Source organism: Excalfactoria chinensis, chromosome 10, assembly GCF_039878825.1.
Source record: "Excalfactoria chinensis isolate bCotChi1 chromosome 10, bCotChi1.hap2, whole genome shotgun sequence".
NCBI classification, from domain to species: Eukaryota; Metazoa; Chordata; class Aves; order Galliformes; family Phasianidae; genus Excalfactoria; species Excalfactoria chinensis.
Window position 1 is genome coordinate 2,455,299 of NC_092834.1, and position 17,890 is coordinate 2,473,188.

The 17,890-nt window shown below is 50.6% G+C and overlaps 2 protein-coding genes across 6 annotated transcripts in view; one reads left to right on the forward strand and one right to left on the reverse strand.

Moving 5' to 3' along the window:
• The window catches only part of LOC140257011 (gonadotropin-releasing hormone II receptor-like), a 46,672-nt gene that overhangs the window by 27,323 nt on the left and 1,459 nt on the right, over window positions 1-17,890 (reverse strand). For 4 of the 5 annotated variants that reach the window (XM_072345987.1, XM_072345986.1, XM_072345985.1 and 1 more), the window contains exons 2-5: window positions 12,473-12,835; window positions 11,103-11,605; window positions 10,462-10,663; window positions 9,067-10,355 (exon numbers count right to left, since the gene is read on the reverse strand). In XM_072345987.1, coding sequence (XP_072202088.1) covers window positions 9,946-10,355; window positions 10,462-10,663; window positions 11,103-11,605; window positions 12,473-12,485 — 1,128 coding nt within the window. In that variant the 5' untranslated portion in view covers window positions 12,486-12,835 and the 3' untranslated portion in view covers window positions 9,067-9,945. The remainder of the gene's footprint in view (window positions 1-9,066; window positions 10,356-10,461; window positions 10,664-11,102; window positions 11,606-12,472; window positions 12,836-17,890) is intronic. The other variant, XM_072345989.1, reaches the window with a different exon arrangement.
• PARP16 (poly(ADP-ribose) polymerase family member 16) lies at window positions 431-9,048 on the forward strand. Its single transcript, XM_072345990.1, has 6 exons — window positions 431-1,724; window positions 2,082-2,219; window positions 2,453-2,659; window positions 3,761-3,932; window positions 4,614-4,755; window positions 4,891-9,048. The coding sequence occupies exons 1-6, from the start codon at window positions 1,542-1,544 to the stop codon at window positions 5,033-5,035; spliced, it is 987 nt and encodes a 328-aa protein (XP_072202091.1). The 5' UTR covers window positions 431-1,541; the 3' UTR covers window positions 5,036-9,048.

A 17,890-nucleotide genomic window follows, 5' to 3' on the forward strand; every position in this document is an offset into this window, starting at 1 on the left:
TAGTTGACTTCCATTATCTTTGCCATATGTTCCCTTCCAACGGCGCACACACAAACAGCGTGTAATCTTCAGGCTCAGCTTTAGGCTCTTTGAAGTGACCTGAGCGCACCACTGATTTATTTCCAGCTAACCTTTCTCTTTGAACCCTGGGTCAAGGTTAATTCTATCATAAAACATACCTCATACAGCTGGCTTTTCCAGCCTTACCAGCCGGTAACGAACCCCTCAGCCATAAGCATTTGTTTTACTGAGTGTAGTATTGTATTTCTATTTTCCCTTCCCTCTATTAATTTCCTTCACAGGCCCTAGTTAAGGAGGGGGGAAAAAAAAAATCTCTTTTCCGGTCCGTGAGATCAATTTTAAACACACTGGAATTAAATGAAGACATTTAAGCCCCGTTTCTATGCTGAAATGCATCCGCCGACACCAGAAACTATTTTTATTACGGCCTACGTTAAATAATCAGATCTTTGGTTTCACGAGGAGCAGAACAGCGGTGCCATTCAATCCGCTGTGCTGGCAGCGACCCTCTTACAAAGCCATCTTTGCACCAAGCCACAGCAAAGCACCGAGGGCAGCTTTCCTAGCTAGCAAAAACAACACGGGGAAAGGTAAATAGGTGTGAAGGGCACTTGTCTTAGAAAGCAAAGAGAAAGACAGCTGCTTGCCAGCACCCCGACCAGCCCTGCAGCAATAGGACACACATGGATGCATCTCCCTTAAAAGCAGCACCAAAAGCTTTCCATACTTCATCTCCAGCACAGCGGCTGCTCTGTAAGACAGGCTTTCATCCAATGGCGGATGAACGTGAGCCGATAGCTCTCTCTGCTGGCTTCAACACAGCAAACTTGTTATCTCATCAATAGCTCCCATTGCCCAATACGGCCCAGCTCGCCGTAATGGAAGCTCCGTCCATTTGAAATCCCAGAGGTAGGGAGCGGTTTGGGATCAATGCTCTCAGAATTGCCATTAACCCTTATGATGCCAGTAATACTTTAGCTCTATCTGGGGTCAATTTCAAGCCATTTGGGTGACCCTACGTGCACCAGTTGTGACACAGACAAACCTCCATCAGTGCACAGTTTGTGTGGCTCTGCTGTGTCTGGGAGTCCAGATTTCACCCCAAACCCACACAATAATCACATCCAGTGTGGTAAGAAGGGAAAGCCAGCACTGAGCTCACAGGCTGGATTTAGAGACAAAAGCATGGAAGCATCCAGCAACTCGAGTGATGTAAACCAAAGCGGCTTTTAGAACTGGCGTGTCTCCACGCTCACAGTCACAGCACATCCCAAGCTGGATGAGATCCTAAGGGTCGCTGACCCCAAACCCATGCAGCCATCGGAGCAGCCCCGAGCAGCAATTTGTGCTTCCTTAGAACCAACAGCTCCCGTTCCGTTCGCTCCGACAGCCGCCCCGCAGCAGGTGAGCAACGCGCCGCGGGGCGGGAGGAGCCGGGAAGCGGCGCAGGGCGGAGCAGCAGCCCCGAGGCGGAAGGGCCGCGGTTCTGCCCTCCCCTCCCCTCCCCCTCCGTCGGAGCGATGCGGCCGCCGTGTCCCGTAACGGCGGTGCGGGAGGCGGTGCGGAGGGACCCGCTGGGCGCCGAGCTGCGCTGCAGCCTGTTCGCCGCCGCGCTGCGGAGCTACCGGCGGGACTCGGCGCTCCGGCCCTTCCCGAGCCGCTACGGCGGCGCCGACTCCGCCTGCAAGGACTTCGAGGCGTTGGTGAGCGGCACGCACACACCGCGCTGCCCCCCGACACGCGGCGGGGACGGTCCCATCCGTGGGACGGGCGGCGGGGAGGGTGGTACAACAGCGCGCGGTGCTCCGGAGCGGGATGCAGCTGCTCCATGCTGCCGTGGAAACGACGTTGGGACCGCTGGGCTCTCCCAGCCCGTTGTGTTTGCCCCAGCGCGGCCCAGCACGCAGACCGCTTCCCTTCCGCCTGCCCCTGCGTGTGCAGCGCAAACGCTGCCGATAAACACCGGCCGTTCTCGGCTCGCAGCCCGCTGGGCTGAAATACTCGGTTGTTTTCACTAGAGGGCTCTGTTGAATCACGGTGAGGCTGAGCTCCCTTGTCAGCTTGCAGATACCGAGGCGCTGCCCAGCCTGGAGGAAGTCCTGAGAGCTGTCCCGAGCGCGGAGAAAAGGACCTGGGATTTGTTCAGCTGGATTTTGTCAGCTAAGACCTTCACGATACAAAGCATTAGGAAGCAGGAGGTGAGGCCTGAACTCAAAGCAGCCCGTTTGAATTTGTCTTTTAAGGCAGCTTTGCTTGACAGTTGACACGTTGCTTCTGTAGGCAGAGGATTGCTTTGCTTGTGAGTGGAAGGAATAGTTACTGCTGCTGGTAGCTGATGGTTGGCAGTGCTGGGTGCTGCCATTAACAAGGCATTAACATTTGCAGTGAATGGCCCAACCCCTGAACTGACACTCCTGTTCCTGTTTTCAAGTACGAGAAGATCCAGGAGCTCACTGGGATGTCTGGAGCTGCAGTTCCTGCTCCGGATTTCCTCTTTGAGGTCACATACTGTGATCAAATGAATGCCAAGTTTGCTGAGACCAGGGGTGAGCAGGACCTCATCTACGCCTTCCACGGCAGCCGCCTGGAGAACTTCCATTCCATCCTGCACAACGGCCTGCACTGCCATCTGAACAGGGTGAGGCTCCTGATGGGCACCATCTCTTGTTGGTCACCTGCAGCCAGTAACACTGGATGCAGAGCCCTTTAAGGGCACAAAGCGTGCTGACAAGTTAGTCCTGCTTTCACTTCAGTGCAGGCCTTGGCCTACAGTTGCATTTGGTCTTCTGCTCCAGCCTAAGGGTAAAAACTGGTAGCAGCATGAAATAGTTTCCTCCAGCGTGACGAATTGTGTCTATCCTTTGCTCCTTTGTAAGGAGGTGTAACGCCTCTGGAAATAGCAGCCTTTCTGGCAGCCTGCAGCTGGAACATGCCTGTGCATAGAACAAAACAGCAACCCAGAGGACACAGGGAATTCTCCCCCCCCTCCCCAGCTGCAGGGTCAGGTCAAGTAGCTGCAGGTGCCACTTGCAGATAGATCTCTCTCTAAGTGGCCCAGCTAAGGGCAATATCCCACAGGCTTTGCAGCCCTTCTGATTTGAACAGGAAAAGGAGCTGGGACTCTGTAAAGCAGCTCTGACACAACAGCTGCGTATCCTTCCCATCAACCTGGACCACATTTACGCCCCCCCCAGATGCCCTTTGTGAACAAGGCTCCTCAGCTATGCCGGATCTACTGGCTTAATAACTGCAGTCAGCGTGGAAAATCCTCTGATTCCGAGTTATTGAAACAGTTCTTTTCGAGAGGAATTCACAAGCGAAACACACTCCCCTCTTGTCCTATAAAGCAGGGATTTAAATGTGAGTTAAAGCCTTGTCCGTACGTGAAGGCTGGATTATTTGAATGACGGCAGCCTCAATAAATCAGTGCGGTGCCCCTGACAGCAGCGCAGTCATGTTGATATAAAATGCTTACACTGGCGAGCTCAATCCAAATCCGGGAAGGCATGAATCTGTCCACACCGAGGGCTGTGCCAGACAGCTAATCTAAGGGATGGGAGAGGGCAGGAAGTTGTACCAGGCCAAAACCAGTGCAGAGAACCAGGCCAAAACGTGGGTAGAAAAACCTTCATTAATTCATCCTGAGAAACACAGCAGCCAGACTGACAGTAAAGAACACTTGCGTGCTGTTTATAGCTCGCCCTGCAGGATGTTAGGATACATCTCTGTTCTGTTTCAGACATCACTGTTTGGTGAAGGCACCTATCTCACCAGCGACCTCAGCCTGGCTCTGCTCTACAGCCCACATGGCCTTGGTTGGCAGCGAAGCACGTTGGGCTCTATCCTGAGCTGTGTTGCTGTCTGCGAGATCATCGACCACCCTGATGTCAAGTGCCAGGTGAAGAAGAAAGGTGAGCCTGTAGCAGTGATAGCTGCAAACAGTTCAGCCCTCATTCAGTACCATTTGCATTTCAGCCCTGGGCACGTACAAGGTCTTATAGACAATGCAGGATATGGGGCCCATAGGTTCTCTTCAGCAGCTTCCTTTTCTGATTGACCCCCCCCAGCAAACACACAGCAGCACTGCAGTTCTCTCTTTAGATGCACATTTGAAGGATGGACACTAATTTGGCTGCATCATTTATTCTCTTACAATAAACTTATCTTCCCTGATGCCGGGATAGGAGCATCAGAACGTAGCAATAAGGAACTGCCTTAGATATCTAAAGAAGCCTCTGCTCAGGTTGTCCATCTCCTTTCTGCTTGCAGGGCTCAGTCCTTCCGTGTTGTTTTTCTCTCCCTGTTAACATGAGCAGCTCCCCAGTACTGTGTGTGACCCGCCTCCATCTCACTCTGGTCTGTGCTGGAATACCACCCATACCAGGGATGACTAGGAGTGGTATAGCCTCAAGCAAACTTTTCAGTCTATTCCTGGATGCTAAAGGATTCTGGGGAATGCTGAGATCTTTGATTATCTCATTCCCACTCCTGTGGGTGTACACGCATGGGAGGGTTGTTTGTTTGGTTTATAGTCACTTGGAAGTTTGGCTTTTCTGTTCCCTGAAGAGCTCTTATTCCTCCTTCCCGTGCAGATTCAGAAGAAATAGACAGAAAAAGAGCAAGAGTGAAGAACAGCGAAGGGGGTGACGTGCCACAGAAATACTTTGTTGTCACAAACAATCAGCTCCTACGAGTTAAATACTTGCTGGTATATTCACAGAAGCAGCACAGGAGGTAAGAGCTCAGCCACCTAGAGTGATGAGCGTGGTGAAACAGACAGATAAACATACCCTGTTTGTGAAGGAGCAACAGAGACAAGCTGCAGAGACCTGCATCTCTCATGTAACCCATGCACTTCTCCCTTTTCAGGCCTTCAGGTCAGTCCTCCTGGTTTTCCACCCACCGTTTTGCCATAGCAATGATGCTGTACCTGCTGCTGCTAATGGTGATTGGGGCCAGCAAGTCACCAGCCTTCCTCTACTACTGGCACAGAATGTTTCACTCGGAGGGATGAACTGCCCTCTGAGATAATAAACTGCTATTTTCACAACGTGCCTTAAAAACAACCAACACACTACGTCTGTTCCAGAGCTCTGGAAATAAGAGATGCTTGGTGCTTTCCAGCTATTATTTCTATGCAGAAATACTCTGTGATTCACGAAGACAGTACAGCTGAAAAGGATCACAACGGTGCAGCTTAGCATGAACTGATTGTTAAGGGTCCATGGAGAATGTTACTTAAGATTAATGAAAGCAAAGCATGGAAATAGTCTGCTGTCATTATTTTCTGTCAGGCTGAGCTGGCAATGTTTGAACAAGGGAGAAAGGAGAATTGTCCCTGTATGTCAGACAGGGTCTCTGTTCTCAGAAGCTGTTTGTAGTGATGTTTTAGTATGTATCAGTGCAGGTGGGATCGCATTTAAAGCAGGCTTTGATTTTGACCATTGATTCTCATATTTAAGCATAATGATTGTAAGAAAAAATACCCATAAAATAAAACAGCAACTGAAATGGAAGAAACTAAATGACTTCTACTGAAGTGCTGCCGCCACTACATCCCCCCCATAAAACACACATGGGATCAGTGCTCTCAGCCACGACTTGCCTTGGTTAGCACATAAGACTAGACAGACTTGGGCACTTCAGCATCAATACTGAACGTGCATTTTGCATTGTGCAGGCTGCTTCCCACTTCTGTTTTCCCACAGCAGGAAGGAAGAGGGTGAAGTGTTTCATGCACCGCCACCTGGCAGCCTTTTTAGGGTTGGGGCTAACCAAAACAAGACCTCATCACCTACCCATAGCAAAGGAGTCCATGATTACCAACCCTACTCACAAAATATCCCAAAGATCTCTAACGTGGTTCTGTTACTTAATTGCCAGAAATAACAGCCTGGCAATCAGGTTTCCTAACTCAATTTTGAGGACATTTACAGCAGCCCCTCTCCTTGGTGGATGGAGCTGGAGGAGTTTATTCCAGTTAATTTTACTGCCAGGACCAATTTACTTATTCACCATATAACTTGCAAAACAAGAATGCTATAGTCCAATTCCCCATTGCCTTTTACAGTCCATTAATAATGCTCACTGGTACAGCACATTGCATTGCCACAGCCCATGAAACATACGTGCTAATTATAGCGCTGATTTGCAATTAAAAACATACATAAACCAACAATTTATTGCACAACAGATTCAACTACAATAGCTGGATATTTCAGTCCAGGAACTTGAGGTTTGAAGCATGTATTGTGTTTGAGGTTTTTTTTTTGCTTGTTTCTGGTCTATCTCAATGCATGATCTTTAACGTGCCATGGGGTTTAGGGTAGGTAGGATGCCAGGCAGAAATCCTAAAGCTCTTTGGTACTGTCTGGAGTGTACTGTGTTGGTAAGAGCCTCGGTGTGTGCCTGCAAACGAAGCATCTTTGGGAACAGATGGGATATCTGAGACCCTTTGGAAAAGGAGGAGGTGAAACAGCAGTTATTTGATGGATGGTTGCTTTGCTGCAGGGAAAGGCACAGACCTGGGAGCCCACCAGCCAGGCAGAAGGAACAGATGGGAAGAAACAGCATGGTTTGAAGACTCCCTTTGCATAGGGAAATTTCTCAAGGATAAGCAGAAGGAATTAGTGCTGAGTGACCACTGTCTGGCTGGGCTTTTATTAGGCTTTAAACCAGCAGTACCAAAGAGTGGCTTTTTTCCACCCCCAGGTTTGAGCAGACCCAGAGGGGAGTCAGGCTGCAGGCAGGGACTCCCAGGCTGGTGTCCTGGTGGTTCTCTAGAACTCTAGAGCCCCATCTGGGACTGTTGATCTCAAAGGCAATGGGAAAATAAATGCATTCTACCTTAGTGGGCCAGCAAATACTTAATACTCAACTCTCGTGCTTGTTTTCTCTACTCCCTGCTGATTTCAGCATGTGCTTCCCAACGTGGTGAGATGCAGTCAGCTGAATTAATGCGAGTGTTGTGCTGAGTAACCACCAATATTCTGAACTAACCTGAGGTTCACGTTAAGCTCTTAAGCCACCTGCGTGGCTCTTTGATCACCCACAGTGCTATAAAAATGCTAACGGGGAACAAATCAGAGCTTCTTCCTGAACAAAAAAAAAACCACTGTCTGAAGCAGTAGGTTAGAATCACCAAGTCCAACCATCAACCCTTCCCCAGCACAGCCATTGGGCCATAGCCCTCAATGCCACAGCTGAAGCTCTATGCAGGCAGGCAACCAGGACAGAAAGCAGAAGCACGCAGGGCGAGGAGGAGCAGGACACTGCTTGGCAGCTCACTCTCCCAGTGACATTTCCCATCTATCATGAAAGCTGTCACTTTGGGCATCTTGCCCACGCTCTGGGCTTGCCGAAATGTCAGCCCTGAGCACCAGAGAAGGGAGGGAAGGAAGCAAGAGGGAATAACACACAGCATGCATGAAGTGCTCACAAGCATCTCTGGGACCACGTCCCAAGGACTGAGGTATGTGTCCTCTCCAGCATCCCAAGGAGAAGAATTTTCCTGTTGTGCCACGGTTCATAGAATTACCAAGTGGTTTGGGTTGAAATGGAGCTTTCAGATCATCTAGTTTAACCCCCCCAGTATGAGCAGGCACAGTTTCCAACAGACCCAGCTGCTGAAAGCCTCACCCAGCCTGGCCTTGAGCACTACCAGGGATGGGGCTGCCACAGCTTCTCTATACATCCTCTCCCAACATCTCACCACCCTCATAGGAAAGAATTCCTTACACATATCCTAAAGCCAAAACGCTTCCTGCTCTCCCACTGTACCTATAGGGCATAAAGGTGACAAAACCCTCCCAAAAGGGAAAAAACTTCTTAGAGGTCTCTGAGCTCTCCTAACACCATACAAGTGTGGACAAGCAGCCTTAAATATGAATAAATCCAGATACATTTTCTCCCACTCAGCAGAAATTCACTGAAGAATGTCTTTAAGAGATTAAAGGTACTTGGCCACTAATTCATGGCTCACCAAACAACCAACACGTTTTCCTTCCTGTAGGGATCTGCAGCCATATAGAAGGACCAATAAGAATAATAGCATGGCAGAAGTTGGAATAGACCTTGAAGTTCATCTAGCTCCAAGCCCCTGCTGCAAACAGGGTTGCTAAAGGAGGGTCTGATTAACAAGTTGCCTTCCCCACCTGAATCTATTTCCAACACCTGTGAAGAAACTCCTGCTGGCACCAGTCAAACCAAGGCAGCCTGGCACCAGCAATCCCTGCCCTGCTAGCACTGCGTAATTAACCTTGAGTGGAGTGAGCCCAGGAAAGCCAAATGGCAATTACACATCTCATTGGAGTTTGGATGCTTTCTGAAGGGCTTAGATTAGTCCCAGTTAGCCAGACATGGCTCCTGCAGCTCCAATTGGTTTTTTATTCCCTGCCTTGGACAGCTAACAGAGACAACACTTAGTATAGGGAAAGGCAAATACTCAACACCTGTCCCTATGCACTGCAGCTGCCCAGCAAACACTACTTACCACTCCTTTAGTTTAAACCCCACTAGGTTTTAGTGGACTGGGCACTGGGAGACCAGTCCAGGTCCTTCCTGCCAACAGGGACTCATCACTCCAGGCTTCCCAAAGGGTATTTGCTTTTCTGGGGATCTCAGCTTCCCCACATGCATTCACAGACACAACAAGTCAAGAGTCTTATTAATAAATTCATACTGACAAAGCCCACGTGCACACTCAAAGCTACAGTGGTCACAAAAGCTCTCAGAGAATTGCCTCCTGACAAACCCAGAGCACCTCAGCTGCCCAAGGATTTCACACGACAGAAAAACAGACAACCAGCAACCGCAAAGAACTCCACTTAGCTCCAACTGGAGCTGCCTTCAAAAACAGAACACCACTTAACAACAATAAGCACATTGCAAAGAAGTAATCAACCATCCCTAACTGCACGGAAGATAACAACAGAGCTGAATAAACTCATACCTTCAGCACACACCTAAAGACAAAGACCTTCAACTCCACAAACTTCTGGCACATTGGTAAAAATAAAATACAATAAAATAAACCACTTTACTCACCAAAGCTCAGTGAGCTCCTTCCTTCTTCCACCCTGACCCTTCTAGCAGCTTCTCCTCTCTGTGCTGTGCATTTAAAAGCCATCAGCACCCAGCTGGCACCCACAGCAGCTGATGAGCCCTCCACTCACAGGTGTTTCCCATCACAGTCCTCCTTAGGAGGCACAGGGCCATCAGCTGCACCTGGCTGCATGCACTCTGATTGGGGGCAGAAGTAAGGTGTGGGTGTTAGGACAAAGCAAACGAGCAAGTGATAAAGGGGGAAGCAGGGAGGAGGAAAAGTGGGTTTTGTTCTCTTAGCACGTGCAAGACAGCAGTTGCAGCCCTGTGCCAGGAGGGGAAAGGCAGCAGCAGCAGGTCTTGTTCTCATCCTTTGGTTACCCCAAATACTCCTAGTTAACTGTCACAGATTGTTGCTACATAAGGTCGTATCCATACCATCCCTTCATGAGAAGAGACACCACTATGTCCCTTCCAATCCTATCTCAGCCCACTGCAGCTCTTTGTATCAGTCTTGACCCTTTCCGTCCCCACAGCATCTCCTCCCTCCCTATGGAGGCAACCTGAAGGGAGAAGGGTGTCAGGCAATGATCCCCAAAACTGCTTTGGATGCCATAACGAGGAGAAGAGTGGACAAGACCTCAGGCTTGTCAGGCTCTAATGAATGAGGCTCAGCCCCTCTACTGCATCTTCTTTGTGCTGGGTGGGAGTGTGTCTCCTACCTGAGGATTCACTCTGAGTACAGACAGGAGAAATGCCCATGGTTTCTGGCTATAGACCCACAACCACCACAGTCAGTCAGTGAACTTGTCTTCAAAATCATCCTCCCAGACAAAGCAGCCCCTGACTCCGTGCTTCTGGCCTCCTTTTGGGCACATCTCTTCAACAGACTGTGTTAATGGTTGTCCCATTGGAGCCACCCGATGCCACCCGGCCATTGACAGCCCCATCCTTGGTGGTCTTCTCTGAGACTAAGATGGGTTTGTGTTTCTCATGCCTGGTAATGGCTGCTTCAATGCCCCTGAGACACAGTTGCACGTCCTCCCGAAACGAGGGGGTGTACAGTCCGTAAATGATGGGGTCGGTGCATGTGTGCAGCAAGCCAAAGAGAAAGAAGCTGTGGTTGATGTACTCGGGCATCCTCTGAATCATGGCTGGCTGGAACCAGTACCACAAGCCCAGGAGGTAGTACGGAGTCCAGCAGACGATGAAGGTGGCAACAATCACAATGGTCATCTTGAGAGTCTTCATGCGTGCCTTGGAGATGTGGTCACGTTGACTTCTTACCAGACCTGTTGGGGAAGAGTCAAAAGGACAGCAGGAGGTGTGAGAGAACAAGGAGAATGTAACGACCAGCAGGAATCCCAGAGTCCTGCTGAACCCTAAGGACCTGCTTACTTTTGTTGATCTTTAGTTGCTTACTGATCTCCCAAATGATTCGGGCGTAGCAAACAATCATGATGCTCAGGGGGGTGATATAGAGGGTGGTGAAGGTGAACATGTTGTAGACAGTTTCTTCCCACTGTGCTCGGAAGCTGCCGTGAGTAACGCACTGTGTGAAGTTCCCTCCTGGGACCGTGTGCAGGTGGAAGAGAAAGAGCTGAAATCAAGAACCAAATCACAACTCAGAGAAGCTCTGGGGAAGGACACTGCATCCAGGCAGTGCTTGGGGCCAATGCATGCAGCTCCATGCTGTTCTCTTGGATCACGTCACTGTCACAAGAGAGAGATCACTGCCTGCCCCTCCATTCCCCTTGGGAGGAAGCTGGAGGATGCTATGAGGGGGCTCTAGGCCACCATAAGGCCTCCCCTCAGCCTCCTTGTCTCTGGGATGAACAAACCAAGGGATCTCAATCACTCTTCAGTGCACCAAACACAGCAAATCCAATCTGGCCACGGTGGAACCCATGAACTGGGATGGACTAGTTGCAAAGCCAATCTGGCCATGGTGAAGTCATGGATTGGGATGGATTTGTTGCTAAAGCCCTTCTCTAACCCAACCAGCCCGGTAACCCCATAAGGAAGTCACCCAGCCCTACCTGGGGCAATGCTAGCAGCACACTGCCCATCCATGCAGCACGCAGCAGCAGCCCATTGCGGCGTCGAGCACGGGCAAAGGGCTGGAGGATGGCAGCATGCCGGTCCAGGCTGATGACCACCAGCACCAGAGCAGCAGCGTACATGGCAAAGAGCTTGAGGAAGTTGAGAAGCTTGCAGGAAAGGTCTCCGCCATACCACTGCACTGTCACATTCCATGCTGCATCCAAGGGCATCACTGCCACCGTCACCAGCAGGTCGGCCAGCACCAGGCTGAGGATCAGTGGCCGCACGTGGCACTTCCTTCTCTTCCTCAGCAGGCTGCCCAGCACTGCTGTATTGCTGCACACTGCCAGCAAGAAGAAGACGGCCGTGATGGCCACACGCACCTTTGCTGCCTTTGTGAACTGGGGCTCGACCCAGTGCTCTGGGCAGCGAGAAGCCGAGGTGTTGGTGTCCCCCTCCGTGGTGGGGTGGTGGGGCGGTCCAGCTTCAATTAAAGCACCTGGTAATTAGAGAGAGATCATAGAACTAGTAAGGTCGAAAAGACCAGTACGATCATCCAGTCCAACCATCAACCCATGCCTGTGAGTGCTCTGGACCACATCACTCAGTGCAACATCTACCCTTAGATCAGGAGAAGGTGGGGTGTGCAGTCTGGCAGCAGTCAGCCCTAGCTCTCCACTACCCATCCATGTGATGCTCATTTGGGCTGCCCATGTGCTCTCCCCAGCTCTTGCCCAGCCCCCTGTAGCTATAGCAATCGCTTGCCCAGATGTATTTTTAGCTCTTTGCAAGGCAGTGGAGCAGCTGGGGAGCGGCGGCTGCAGCCATGGGACGGCACATCCTTCCTTCACAAGTAGATTTCAACCTTTTAAAAAACCCCACAGTGCTTCCCATTAGCAAGTTAACGATTAATGGTCTGCCTCCATCCACAGTGCTGGGTTCTCCCGTGTCCAGCTGATGAGCTGGATTGATCTAATTGCCCCTTTATTCCCGAATGCAACCAGCTTGGGGACGGCTTGCATTTCAAGGACAAATGCTCCAAACTCTCATGCACACAAGCATTAACGCTCCCCACTGCCAGGAGGTCTCTGAGCATCCTGAGAGCCCTCTGGTCGCCAATACCCAATTAACGCGTTCCCCACCTTGAAAAGAGCTGCAGAGACCCAAACCTGTTCCCCTGGGTAACCTGTCCATCCCACCCAATGCGCCAAAGCAATGCAGACACAGATGCCCTCCTTCAGTCCTTTCACTGCATCCATCCCTTCCCTCCCCAGCACCCAAAAAGCAAGCGGAGAAAAGAAACAGCAGTACAAAGTCCCAAGCCATTGCTGTCCGTGTGGGTTTATCCCAGCAGGTGGGGACCTACCTGACACACACATGCCCTGAAGCGAGGAGAAATGCTGCCCGTCCCTGCAGCAAGTCAGACAGCTCCAGCACTGAGCATCCGTGTGTCTGCAACGCCAGCAGCTCCACTGCTATTAGCAGAGACGTATGCAGCCCCTGGCATCTGGAGAAGGCAACGCCGACGCAAACATCCCCTGCAGCAAACCTGGAGGTGGGCACCCCTGCCCTCCTGGCTTAGCAAGCGATCTGCTTTTAGTCCTAATGAGCCGGCCGTGGGAGTGGAGCTGATGGAGAGCAAGAAGTGGCCAGCGCTCAGGATGTTGTCTGTGGCGTTGTGGCCAAACGTGGCCCCATCCAGGACTAGTGCCAGCACCACATCGGTTTTCTATAAATACAGGGAAATGAGTTAATTACCACCGGGGTTGGTGATGAGCATCCTGTTGCTCAGACAACCGGGAGCTCGCAGCCTACATGGCCATATGCGCACCCAGCGATGCTCCACCACCGGCTGGGTCTGTGTGAACCCAAAGGTGAGTTCAGCTCAGGTGTGTGCCGGCCAGGAAATGCCATAAGGAAGGATTAAACCCAGAGAGGAACTCTGGTCACGTTGTCGCTTTAATAAATAACCTCATAACTCTCTGCTTTCCCAATTCCCATCTCATTATTTTTTGTGTTTATTTCAGCATTTTAGTGGCAGGCAGACTAGAAGATATTAGAAGTCCTTTCCAACCTTAATGATTCTATCACAATTCTATGATCACGCAAAGTCCCAGAGTGGACAAATAGCTTGTGGGGGCTTAAAATCCATAAGGTTGGTGTTTGTTTCACCTCTCTGTGGTTTCAGAGTCATCCGGGGCTTTGGGTAAAGGCAGAATGTGGCAGAGCTCTGAGATCCAGGGCACGCACAGCCTTCATGGGACCACATCCAGCATCCTACACCCTGCATCACTTCTGCATCCAAAGGGAAAGACAAAAGCAAAGCTACCCCCAAAATGCCAGCCCATTGGGATAGAGGAAGCTTGTCCCCAGGCACCCAAAGGCACTGACTCCCATGGATAGCCATGGGGAGAGATTGCTCCTGGGGCATAAAAAAGCACTGAAAGCACCCAGAAGCTGGGTGGGAGCCCACTCATGGCAGCAGCCCTTCTCCTCTGGATAAAGCAGAGAGGAATGCAGCCCCACATCTTGATTTTTCCTTTCACTTAGCTCTTTGCACCTGCACTAAGGCAATTAAATAGTGGGTCAGGAATGCATTCCCTGTTTGTCCTCCCTCCTGGCCAGCTGCCCCTTGTCTGGAAATGTCCTCCCAACCCCAGAGAGGGACAGGATTTTTCCTGGGAACCATCCGCCTCGCTCATGCCACAACAAAGGTTTGGTCCATGTTCAGAGAGGATTTTTGCAGCATGCCATCACGCAGCCATGTCCTGGGCATGCATTACTAATAAGACTTATATTAAGGGTGTGGTCCCTTGTGAAAATGACTATTTTTCCCCATTTTTTTTTTTTTTTTTCCTTTCAAAATAAATATCCCGTGTTTTCTTTTTGTTGTTGCTGCTGCTGCTCCTCTCCCTAAAGGTCAGCTGCCTGCTGAGCGCTGGTTTAACCATCACATAGTTGGGCAGCAGGACCGGCAAGCAGCACTGCTGGGCAGTTCCCATACAGCTCCCACTGTGCTGGGATGCTGTCCTGGGATCACCAGGAGCACGGGGTCACCTGCAGCAGAAGTGCAGCTGGAGCACATTTTGCACTGCACATCCCATGAATCCCTGTTTGCTCAGAAAGCCTCACCCTTCGGACTCTCAAATGCAGACATTTTTCTTCTGGTTCTTCTTTTCCTCCTCCAAGCCCTGAATTGTCTCCGGAGCTGCTCGTCCAAGGAAATTCTTGTCTCATACTGGACTCGAAACAGAAAGTCTAGTCAGGGACATCTGACATGCAGTGTTTTTGTGAGTAAATACCAGTGTCCATGAAGTCATTTCCCGGGGTTAGAGATGAGCTCAGCCCTGGAATGGCTTCTGTTCTTCCCCAAAGCCCATAGCAGACAGTGCGTGGCTCCCTGCTCTCCTCCTGCTCGCTAAAAACAGCACTGGGGCTGTGCATCACACTCAGTTCGCCGAAATATTCAGAGCAGAAAGCAGCAAGGGGGGTGCAGGACACCTGTGAGACCCACTGCAAGGGGTGGTTCAATATATACGTTAGGTATGACTGCAGCAAAACCATAGAGCAAGAGGGCTGTACCCAATGGGATGTACGCAGCTGTTCCCAGATATCTTTACGAATTCTTTGGGGTGTTTCTTTGTGCAATAATGCCCTGTTTCTGGATTCAGCTTGAGGTGCTGCAGCACTCAGACCCTTCTTCAAGTGTGTTGTGCCTGTAAGTATTGAGATAAAACATATTCTCAATGCTCAGTCCCATTGCAGTGGCTGCATTTTGGTAGCCTGGTGCTGCTGAGCTCAATATATGGTCAGTCGTTCCTAGTGATGTCCATAGAGAGCTGGGAAGGATGGGAGGAAGGTGCGCAAGCTGACAAGGAGGATGCTCTCCCCTCACACCTACCCTTCCCCATGGATGAGAGGGGTGAATTGGTCTCCCTAGAACAAACCTGGAGGTGTAGTCCATCAGCACATGGGTTTGGTGACCTGCCCAGTGACCTCGCTGCCCAACGTGGGTATTTTTCTTGAGCTGGAAAAAGTGATGAAATCCAAATGTTTTCATTGTGACTAACCTACGGAAGCGAACAATTTTGCTCTTGGTTTTGGATGGGTTTTGGTGGCTCTCCTTGTCCTTGCCTTCCGCGCCCTCTTTCATCCATCCTATTTTTACTCTCTGCTTTCGTCATCTCTTGACCTCTTCCCGCTGGCCATGTGCATCAAACACCCTCCTTTCTCTCATGCTCCCCAGGGTGTTTGGACCCAAATCTGACATTTCTTACAGGAAAAGCTGTATCCACGGGATGGAGCCAAGCCATAGAGCTCACCATGGCATCCTCTGTCCCTCTGGGGAGGACGTGGTGCTGCTTTTTCGGGGGTTGCCATCTGCAAATCCATTCCCAGAAGGCACTGAGGGTTATCCAGATGTTGCCAAAGAGCAGCTCTTGGCTCGATGCTCCAGTTCATGAAATCCTGACAGTGCTTTGCCAGCATCAATCAGCTGCCACCCTCCCTGCCTTGACCTGATCAAAAATGGGAAAAATGGAGCAGGAAAAATTATGAGTGAAACAAAGGCCACCACCCCATCACCTTCCTCCAGCTCTGAGTGCATCCGAGCCTGAAGCAATTGCCTGTAAATAAGAGCAATAAATTACGGATTTCTTCGGGGCTAATTAATCGCTCAAGCCAACACTGGATGATCTTTGTACACCAAGCAGCAAAACCAAACACCCAGAGGGCTGCGGGTTGGAGCTCTGCTGCTGCCCTTCCATTGCATGTTAAATGTCCCCATTCAGAGCCATCCAAGTGTGGTCCCATTGCACCCTGCCTGGCATTGACCTCTGGATCGCACCAATCCGGCACCACTTGCACTACAGGTGTGGGACAGGAAGGTGCTGGCTGGGACATGCAGTACTCAGAGGGCTTGAAAGGGCCGTGGTTCAGTGGGCATGGTGGTGATGGGTCAATGGTTGGACATGGTGATCTTTTCCAGCCTTAATGACCCTATGACTCTATGAAACAGTGGCCATGTCTTGTGGTGTTGAGATGAGTCATGCTCAGCAATGCAATTATAAAGGGATTTGCTATTGAGACTTTCTGGTGCTCTTCGAGCAACCTCTATCTAGCCTCTTTGGAGGTATGATGGGGAAAGAGTGAGCCCAGTGATGGCCATGACATCAGGAGAGACATACTAGGGATCCCTGTTGACCCCAAGACCACTGTGTTGTGGCCATTCTGCAGTGCTTTCTGCTCCTGTTTCCCAGATGTGGGTGGATGTCCCACCCCTGGAGACATTCAAGGTCAGGCTGTTCAGGGCTCCAAGCAACCCGATCAAGCTATAGATCGTATTTGGGAAGGAACCCCAAAACTCACCCTGCCCCAACCCCTGCCATGGGCTGGGTGCCCCCACCAGCTGAGGATGCCCAGGACCCATCCAACCTGGCCTTGAGCACCTCCAGAGATGGAGCATCCACCATTTCTCTGGGCAGCAGTGCCAAGGCCTCACTGGCCTCTGAGTAAAGAATCTCTTCCTAACATCTAACCTAAATCTCCCCTCTAGTAGTTTAAAGCCATTCCCCCTTATTCTGTCACTTTCAGACCACGTAAAAAAAATTGTCCTCCTCCTTCTTATAAGCTCCTTCCAAGCACTGTAAGGCCACAATGAGGTCTGCCCTCACTGAGCCTTCTCCTTTCCAAACTAAATAAGCCCAGCTCCCAAGTTTCTTCATTTGAGAGGTTCTTCAGCCCTTTGATCATCTTAGTGGCCCTCCCCTGGACCTGAAGATGTCCCTGTCATTGCAAAAGAAGTTAGACCAGATGACTTTTAAAGGTCCCTTCCAACACAAACAATTCTATGACTGTATTCTATCAATGCTGCAGGTGGAGCTTGCACCACGGGTTCAGCCCCTAAGTGAATCCTTCCAGGGGGAAACACCAGATTGCTCCTTCTTGCCTAGCCACAGCCCATAAATCCTCATCCGTGCAATAAAAACAAACTCCAGTAGTTCCTTCTTCGGGCTCTTTCCCAAAGCTTTTAGGCAGCTGGAGTTTGCTTTTGTGCTGATGAAGCGGTGGAGGAGGGCTTAAGCGAAACAATATTGCGGCAGCTGAGAGGTTTGCTGGTGGTGGTTCAAACCTCAGTGCTAAGTCCAGGGACCCACAACACCTCCAAAATTTCATCCAGCCCATAAACAGGGCTGGTCCAAGTCCTGGGATGTCAAAACAGGATTTAAAAACAACAGCTCCAGCTCTGCAACAGCCACCACTGGAGCACCGCTGGGAGCCAAGCGCTTAGTGAAATCCCAGCTCCCAGCTCCGAGAACACACAGCCTTCCCCAAAGTGCTCGGGATGGAACAAAGTCATCAATCAGTTATTTTCACTCCAATCTCCGTAAACAGGAGCAAGCCCAGAGACTCAGAGCAGGGGAAAAAAAGCATCAGCTCCTTCTGGTGCCATGGGCAGAGAGGAGCAGAATGCGGCCCCGCTGGTCTCTTGTGGACCTCATAGGGTGCAAACCCCACTGACCCCCAGTGCAGTGCTGTGATTTCAGTGACAGTCACTGTGCCTGTGGTGTATTGGACCAGGAAAGCACAGACAGCTGGGTGATCACCATGGCCATGTTTCCCCCTTGTTTGCACAAGAGAAGAGTGATGTCCTATGAAGGAACATGGAGAGGGAAGTGGGGTCCCGCTGCCTGTATCATGGTCCTCTTACTCTACTGCATGTTGGCACTGCGCTGGGGGAAAGCATTCAGCATGGCAGCGTTCCCATCAATACACTATTGTTTTC